The 9,218-nt window shown below is 41.4% G+C and overlaps 1 protein-coding gene across 4 annotated transcripts in view; it reads left to right on the top strand.

The window, feature by feature from the left end:
• The first annotated feature begins 4,706 nt into the window (after positions 1-4,706).
• The window catches only part of LOC125465077 (tRNA selenocysteine 1-associated protein 1-like), a 31,342-nt gene continuing 26,830 nt past the window's right edge, over positions 4,707-9,218 (top strand). For 3 of the 4 annotated variants that reach the window (XM_048558173.2, XM_048558172.2, XM_048558174.2), the window contains exons 1-2: positions 4,707-4,946; positions 7,517-7,614. In XM_048558173.2, the coding sequence (XP_048414130.1) occupies positions 4,920-4,946; positions 7,517-7,614 (125 nt within the window). In that variant the 5' untranslated portion in view covers positions 4,707-4,919. The remainder of the gene's footprint in view (positions 4,947-7,516; positions 7,615-9,218) is intronic. The other variant, XM_048558175.2, reaches the window with a different exon arrangement.

Genomic DNA, 9,218 nt, shown 5'->3' with positions numbered 1-9,218 from the left:
TTGTTCCGTTAAGTATTGTATTGTATGGTCCTATTGTATGATCACAGTTGTTTCTGTTCTAACCGCTCATGAATAAGTTTCAAAACTGGGATATGGTGCAGATGGAACAGGGTTATTCTTGAAACTATCTTTCATGGAAAACCCACCCAGAGTATTTACAGCTATGACAACGTCAATTGAGTTCCCTATGCCAATTTCACAAAGCTAGTTTTAATAATGAAATATTTCAATTTGAAACTTGATTTTAGGGTCATAACTGCAGTGTACTCTGCATTCAGTTTTTTTTCTATTTAAATAATCTAAGAATTCAGTTTTTAACCAAATCTTGGTTTCTTTGTTAGAATTCAACATGTTATATTTATTAAGTAGTCTGTAAGTTTTTCGGATGAAATGATCGTAGAACTTAAGACAGTTGTGAACACAGCCCAGTCCATCATGCAAACCAGCCTTCCTTCCATTCATTCCATTGACAATTCCTGCTGTCTTGGGAAAGCAGCCAAGGTAATCCCTCCCACCCCAGTTATAACCTCTTCCGCTGGGCAGAAAGTACAAAATTTTGCATGTATATAGCAGTAAATTCAAATACAGCTTCTTCCCTGCTGTTGTCAGTCTTATGACCGGGCCTCATATATTAAAGTTGATCTTTCTCTGTAGCTGTAAGACCATATTCTGCATTCTGTTGTATTACCCTGATGTACTTCTGTAAGGTATGGCTTGTCTGAATGGCACACAAAACAATATTTTTCACTGTATCATGGTAGATGTGACAATAAAATGAAACTAAAATCAGCCATGGTCATATTGAAGGGTGAAGCAGGTTTGAAGGAATGAATGGCCTGCTACTGCTCCTATTTTCTATATCTTGCACCCACAGAACTTGGGGTTGCACTGATCTGTATTCATGTTACATTTTGTTGAGCTTGGATGTCTTAAACTGGATATCAAGAACAGTTTTTAAAATTATTTATCCATTAGGCATGTGATTGGCACAAGTCAAGGTCAGGTCTCTACTTTTAATATGTTCTTTCATTGAATATTCAAAGTTTCTGCTCCTGAGACTGCTAGGTTGGCAAGGTCAAACTTGTACTGCAAATTTAGATACTTATTCTGAGTTTTTTTTCTTATTAACAAATTAGTTTTTTTGTCTTAATGAACCAGGATTCCCAATATATCTCAGAATTTTAAGATTCCAACTTTTCATTAGTGATCAGATTATTTAGGAGGCGATTAGAAGGATATTGTTTCTTGGATTTCAAGTCCGGTAGTCGCTAGTAATGAATTATACACCAGACATGAAGTTCTCACAGACAACCTGATAACAACTGGAACTGGGATGCGAGATTATCTCATGAGGAAAAATTTTGGATATTGAACCTAGACTCTGAAGTTTAAGAAGGAGTGGTCTTATTGAAATGTGTTACATTCTTGAACAGTTTGACAGGATAGATGCAATATGGGCATTTCCCTGATCTGGAACTGGATGGAGGCACAATTTCAGAAGAGTCGGGTCAGTTAGGACAAGACGAGAGGAATTTTTTCACTCAGAGGATGATTAATCTTTGGAATTCTTTGCCCTGGAGTCTGTCATTGAGTTGGTTCAAGATAGATAGAGTCACTGTCATAGAGTCATACAGCAAAGAAACAGACTCTTCATTTCAACTTGTCCATGCCGACCAGGTTTTGCAAACTAAACTAGCCTGTGTTTAGCCCAGATCCCTTTTAAACCTTTCCTATGCATGTACCTGTCCATCCTTCTAGATGTTTTAGTTGTACCTGTTTCTACTATTTCCTCTGGCAGCTTATTCCATATTCACACCAATCTCTGTGCAAACATTGAATCTTGGGTCCTGTTTAAATCTTTCCCCTCTCTCCTTAAAACTATATCCTGTAGTTTTGAACTCACCTACTCTCAGGCAAAGGCCTTGGTTAATCAACTTTCCATGGTATTGATGCATTTCTAGAAATCTTAATATTCTTGATATTTCTGAAGTATTTCTGGATATCAAGGGAAAGTGTGAGGAAAATGATGTTCAGTTAAACTACCAGCCGTGGCTTAGATTAATGGCAAAGTAGCGCCTGAGGGTCCAAGGCGTCCATTCCTGCTCCTAATTCTCTGTAGTATATGGATGCATTGCTACTATCCTCTGACCATAACATGGATATGCATCGTTTCCCATCCATTCATGCAGCAACCTCTTAAAGGTATACAGCAAGGATATACTGAGTTTTCACACCCAGCTTTTAGGTAATACTTTCCGGTAGCTGTCACTGCATGTTTCAGATTTCTTATCAGGAATGCGGAATGTGTCCACCTTAAGTCTGGTGGAAGGGCTGAAGAAAACAACCTCTAATGAAGCAATCACCCTCAACTTCTAAAAGCACAAATTACTTATAAGAGTTATTCTTCAATACTGACAAGTCCTGTCAGCATCCCTGATATTATTAAATGGGAAAATTCTAGAAAGGTACATCAGGGTTCATCAATAACTGAGATATGACACTTTCAGTGTCAACTTCTGAGAAAAAGTACTAGCGCCAGTCTTCTCTCGACTGCAGCCCTCTCCCACTTTGCAGGAGGTGCAATTAATAGAAGTTTTAAGCACAATGTCTAAAGTTTAACAAAACCAACAAAGGGAGCACAAACTATGTTAACAATCTGAATTGTTAACTTTGTTTCACACTCCACAGATGCTGTCTTGCCCAATATTACAAACACAAAGGCCGGAAGCACCACTAAGCCATTCAGCCAGCTCCCATGTTTAATAAGATCATGACTGATTTGACTACTCCACGTCCCCAGATAATCTTTCAGCTCTGGCTTAACAAGAATGTCCTGTTTCCTTCAAACATGGTAACCTCAGGCAGTGTTGGCATTACTTTGCATTGCAAACCAGCTTTTGAGCTAACTATAACTTCCATAATGGAGATAGGATTACCACTAAAGTGCTGATTAAATGCACTTTCGAAGTGCAGTATATGCAGGCTTCACAAAACAGTTCAATTCTGAAGGGCACGAGCTTTCAGGATACCTCAGCAGTACAGTAAAAGGCCACAAATGTTCTAAGGACATTAGAGTAGAAGTAGGCCATTGAGCTTCTCAAGCCGGCTCTGCCATTCCAATTCGAGACTAATCATCTCCCTCGAAACCATATTCCCCAGATTATCCTCATATCCTTTGATATCATTAGCATCTAGACTTCTGTCTTAAACCTGCTTAACGACTGAGTTTCCACAGCACTTTGAAATAGAGAATCACAAAGATTTGCTATTTTGATGAAGAAATTTCTTCTCATTTCAGTCAATTCTGCACCTACCCTACTTAGACCTTTAAGAATGGTCTAAGTTTCATAGGCCAAATCTTCTGATGTAAGGGCCATCTTATGGTGCAATGATAGTGTCCCTATCCCTGGACAGGGTGGTCTGGTTCAAGTTCCACCTGCTCCAGAGATGCCTACTTAACATCTCTGAACAAGTCGGTTAGAAAAGGCAGAAAATCATTTATGAAGGATTGATGGGAGTTGCATCTGGGGATCCCACGGAATTCCCATCCTAGTAGTCTCTGAAGAAACTGGCCTAGGAAATTGAAGATTTTGGTGGGCAGTTGCTCTACACCTGGATCCCTCCAAAAGTATCCAGTTATTCTGGAGAATTCAGAGGGCTCTGCTAAAGTTAAGTAAATAGTTGCCCAGGAGGAGTTAGACTATTACATACCTAGTCTAACTCCCGACTAAGTATTAAGTTTTCCTTCAACTTACCTCATCCTCAACTAATATCAGTGACAATGGGAACTGCAGATGCTGGAGAATCCAAGATAATAAAATGTGAGGCTGGATGAACACAGCAGGCCCAGCAGCATCTCAGGAGCACAAAAGCTGACGTTTCGGGCCTAGACCTCTCTGATGAAGGGTCTAGGCCCGAAACGTCAGCTTTTGTGCTCCTGAGATGCTGCTGGGCCTGCTGTGTTCACCCAGCCTCACATTTTATTATCATCCTCAACTATACCTCCATCTGATCTCTTACACCCCTAAGATCCTAACCTGACACTCATTCTCTTGCCATCAGACTCAACAATCCTCTCTAGCTCAGGATCCAAGAACTCCTCCATGAGAACCAACAGACGCCTTTCTGCCCTGGACTCAAACCCTCCCTCCATTTCACCCATTCTACATCCAACATTCCCTTCCTCTGCTGCGGACCTAACTCCGCTCCCGTGCTGGGCCAAGTCTCTCCAGTTATGATCCAGACCCAGAGCCATGCACGCCTCCACCTGACATGAACCTCAGATTCCCCCCGATCCTGGGGGTGGCGCTGTGACGTGGAGGTGCAGGAAGCCGGGAGAATCCTCCGATCCTGCGAGTGGCGCTGTGATGTGGAGGTGCAGGAGACCGCCGTATTGGCGGTACGGGAGAATCCTCCGATCCGGCGGGTGGCGCTGTGATGTGGAGTTGCAGGAGACCGCCGTATTGGCGGTACGGGAGAATCCTCCGATCCGGCGGGTGGCGCTGTGATGTGGAGTTGCAGGAGACCGCCGTATTGGCGGTACGGGAGAATCCTCCGATCCGGCGGGTGGCGCTGTGATGTGGAGTTGCAGGAGACCGCCGTATTGGCGGTACGGGAGAATCCTCCGATCCGGCGGGTGGCGCTGTGATGTGGAGTTGCAGGAGACCGCCGTATTGGCGGTACGGGAGAATCCTCCGATCCGGCGGGTGGCGCTGTGATGTGGAGGCAAAGGCAGTCGTAGCAGAGGCCTCGCATCTTCCAGTTCGAGGTGCCCCGATTGTCGGGGAGAGTCCCTTGTCGTATCGACTTTTGTCATCGTCTTGGAGCCGGTCTAGTTATTTTAAGAAGATCCTTTAATTTCACATTCTTCTTCCTGGGGAGTGCGGTGGTGGTGGAGATTCCCCACTGTCGGGATAAAGATGTCGCGGAGCCTGTGGATGGGCGATGTGAGTGTGAGGCGCCGTGTTGTCAGGGGGTCTTGGATGCGGGGGGATTAAGAGGGGAAGGCAGTCAGAGGGCCCGGGTGGTCAGGACCGGAGAACCCCCAGGGGTTGGGGGTGACTCATCTGCAGCAGAGACCACATAGGTCTTCTGAACCAATCAGACATTGCTAGCACAAGAACCAAAGAACTGCCGGTTCTGGAGTGGAGATAGATTTAACGTTCGCTGACTCTTCCTCAGAACTGGAGAAGTCTGGAAAAACATTGTCCGAGTTTATAGTCAATAACTGTAACGATGTATTAGAAAAGTAACCGTGACTTCTATAGCGTGTAATTACCAAGCTGCATTCTTTCCCGTGTTACTAGCATTCTTGCATTTGCCGTGATGACTACAAAACTGAAAGCTTCTGTAGTATGAGTGATAATGGGAACTGCAGATGCTGGAGAATCCAAGATGACAAAGTGTGAGGCTGGATGAACACAGCAGGCCAAGCAGCATCTCAGGAGTGCTTCTGAGATGCTGCTTGGCCTGCTGTGTTCATCCAGCCTCACACTTTGCTAGCTTCTGTAGTATATCGCTTTTCGTTCATCATCTTTTTCAACAATGTAATATGATTCTTTACCAAATCCATTGATGTACAATTCTTTATTTCCAATTTTTATTTTTAAAATGTTGTCTTTGGGGATTTGAAGTTAGTTGGCACCTGGCATTTATTTTCATTCCTACTTGCCCTTTACTGGGTGGTGGTGACATCTCAACAATTGAATATTTCAGAGGGCATCTAAATATCAGTTGCATTTCTGATGGTCTGGAGTCACACATGGGGCTGGACAGCACATTTCCTCCCCTGAAGAGAATTAGAGGCATGGCTGAGTATTTTTTAAGCACATCAGATATTTTCATGATGATTATTAATGAACCTGGTATTTTATTCTAGCTATATTGATTACTTAAATTTAAACTCTTACAGATTTGTAATGATAAAATTTGAAGGGAAATAATCTCTACTGTACGTTGTACCAAATTATGTGTTTTTAAACTACTTGTGTAATTTCTCTTTTACTTCCTCTGAGAAAGCTAACATGTTTTGTTGCTGACATTTACACTGTGCAAACTGTCATAGTATATTTCCCAGACACACTCTGGAGTGTCGGTTACTGCCCTCAACGTTTTCTAAGTGAATAGCCCAATGTTTATGACTAGGAATCCAATGTTCATCAATCAGCTGTTGGTGATACACAGAAAAGTTTGCTTGTGACATATAATTGTCTCTCTCTTTTAGAGGATTGTGAATCTTTAGAATTTGTTACCTGGAAAGGCAATGCATACAGTCATTGTGTTGATTCAGGACTGAGAAGGGCAGATGTTTTTGTCTGGGGAATTAAGGGATATCGGGATTGAGTGGTAAATTGAATTGTGGTCAAAGATCAGCCACGATTGTATTGAATGGTGGAGCAGGAATAAGGGATTACACTATTTGGCTACATATGTTCTTATTTCTTGTCCTGGAAGATCAGTGTTGGGTCAGATATCACTGATTTTCCTGGCGAGTGTACATTTTTTTTAAACTTCAGCAAGGCCTTCCTTAATCACCACCTCCAGTTGTGCTCAGTCTAGTGGCTTGTTGGACCCAAGTTGTTGGGAAGGCAGGCTTTTAAATGAACAGTCTGTTTTGAAAATTGTATTATAGTACACAAGCTTGTTACAACACTTTAGGTGGGCACTGATTCATTTTCTGTTATTTACAGTAAATCTTATATGCTAGAATTGAGAGAATTCGTGGATAGGGTAAATTGACAAGGTCTTTTCGCCATTGTGGGGAGTCCAAAGCCAGATGGCATAGCTTTAAGGAGAGAGGGGAGAAATTTAAAAGGGACCTAAGGGGCAACTTTTTCGTACAGAGGGTGGTGTGTGTATGGAATGAGCTGCCAGTGGAAGTGGTGCAGGTTGGTACAATTACATTTGAAAGGCATCTAGATGGATACGTGAATAGGAGGGGTTTAGAGGTATATGGGCCAAATGCTGGTAAATGGGACCAGATTAATCTCGAATATCTGGTTGGCATGGACGAGTTGAATCAAAGGGTCTGCTTCTGTGCTGTACATCTTTATGACCCTATGGATCTCTTCAAAAGTATGAGCAAAATTTAGAGGGCTTTTAAGTTGCCTACCAGAATCTGGCTAGGAACCAAATTGACTGTGACTTGAAAATATCCACCTGTACTTAGATATATGACCCAAGGGAATCGCCATTTGAAAATGCTGGGTCGGTGTTTTCATGGGAGAATGATCTTCATTATTTGGTGCTGTTTAACCAAATCCTTGCTAAGTTATTTTCTCGAACAGTAATGCTGAAACAATGGATCAGGATGAGGAAAGGTAAACTTGGCCTTCAGCGTTTAGCTGCATTCTGAACATTCAAATGTTTCCAACAATTTGCCAGTTAGCTGCCTTTGAGCAAACAATTTCTTCTAGTATCTAAAATTGAAAATGTTTGCTTCAATTCAAATGTACATCCCATTAAACTGATGCACACTGAAGTAATGCTTGGATTCATTTTGTACTTTATTCTCCAGTTGGAAAACTACATGGATGAAAATTTTATCTCAAGAGCATTTGCCACAATGGGTGAAACTGTAATAAGTGTAAAGATTATTCGTAATCGAGTGACTGGGTAAGGGCTGTTGTTATGTTCATAATCTTAGGTCATATCTGTGAATTTGGCAGAATTTGTTTGATTTAGTCATTTGATTAACTTCATTGCTTTTATTTTCAATGAGTGTGCATGTGGTTTGCCATTCACACTTTATTAAAATGAATGATTTAGAGTGATAGGACTAAAAAGCCAGCACATATTGGAGACTTGTTATAAAACTGAATTCCTGGAAATGCACCTGAAAAGGTAAGTTTTAGTTATTTGAATGAACATATTCAAACATGTTCACACACCTCTAGGATAGGTGGAACTTGAATCTAGACCTTGTAGTCTAGAGGTAGAAATACTGCCCTGCCTTTGAAAAGTGTAATAATTGGATTTTCAAATTTCGTTCATTTGAGTTGACTGTGCAACAACTTTCTTTTTATAACTGTACTGTATTTTAAAAATAAAAATTATGAGCTATAAAAGAAAATATGAAAGCACTTACAGCCAACAGAATACCTTTTAAAGTATGATTACCTTCCTAAAGTAGGGAAATGTGGAAAGTTCAACCAATTCAAGCAGAATGGTGTCTAATTCAGCAGTTCATTAAACTAATTCATTTTTCTGATGTTGGGTTGAAAGAAAACTCTTAGTTAATGCTCTGAGAGAATTAACTGAGTTAACTTTTAATAATGTCTTGGGATCTTCTGGATCAAGTGAGTATAACAAATGGAACCTAGTTTTAACATTTCATGTACTTGAAACAAATGTACATCTAGATGTGCAGTTGAAGTGTTAAGCCAAGATTTCATGCTGAAGTCTCTGAATGAGACTTGAATCCATAACTTTCTGAATCTGGTGACAGTACTGCCCTTGGATGTTGACTCAATTCACTTAATCATGCAAGCTTACAATAAATATCACTGTTGTATTTATCAAACAGTTCCTGATATGGCATGTTTTTTCTTCTCAGTTCCCTGGATTGCAGTCAGTAAATGAGTAATGAAATTGTTAACAAGTTTATGTCAACGCTATTTTTAAATGCATGGTGGCTCGGTGGTTAGTACTGCTGCATTACGGCACCAGGCTCCTGGGTTCAACTGCACCCTCGAGCAGCTGTCTGTGTGGAGTTTGCACGTTCTCCCCGTGTCTTTGTGGCTTTCCTTCAGGTGCTCTGGTTTCCTTGCCAAGTCCAAACTGCAGGCTAGGTAGATTGGCTATGTTAAATTGTCCATAGTGTTAAATTACCCGTAGCGTCAAGGATGTGTAGGTTAGCCATGGGAAATTCAGGGTTATAAGGATTGGGTAGGGGTCTGTGCAGAATGCCCTTTGGAGGATTGGTGTGGACTCAATGAGCCTGCATCCACACTGTAGGGATTCTATGATTCTATCCTTTGTATCTTCATTAATTTAAATAACTGTTAAGACCATTATAACTTACTTCCCCACATGATTGTTCCCTAAGCCTGAATAGTCTTGGCTCAGTGGTACTGCTCAGCTGAGTACAAGGCTGTATGCTCTACGAAATGTGCTATCTTTTTGGTGAATTATTAAGGTGAGGTGGCCCTGCCTACCGTTCATTGGACATAAAAGATCCTTTGGAACCATTACAAAGATTTCTCCATGTGTCCTCGCCA

The sequence above is a fragment of the Stegostoma tigrinum genome, chromosome 24, assembly GCF_030684315.1.
Source record: "Stegostoma tigrinum isolate sSteTig4 chromosome 24, sSteTig4.hap1, whole genome shotgun sequence".
Classification (NCBI taxonomy): domain Eukaryota; kingdom Metazoa; phylum Chordata; class Chondrichthyes; order Orectolobiformes; family Stegostomatidae; genus Stegostoma; species Stegostoma tigrinum.
The sequence above is the reverse complement of the archived record's forward strand: the minus strand, read 5'-3'. Positions and strand labels throughout refer to the sequence as shown.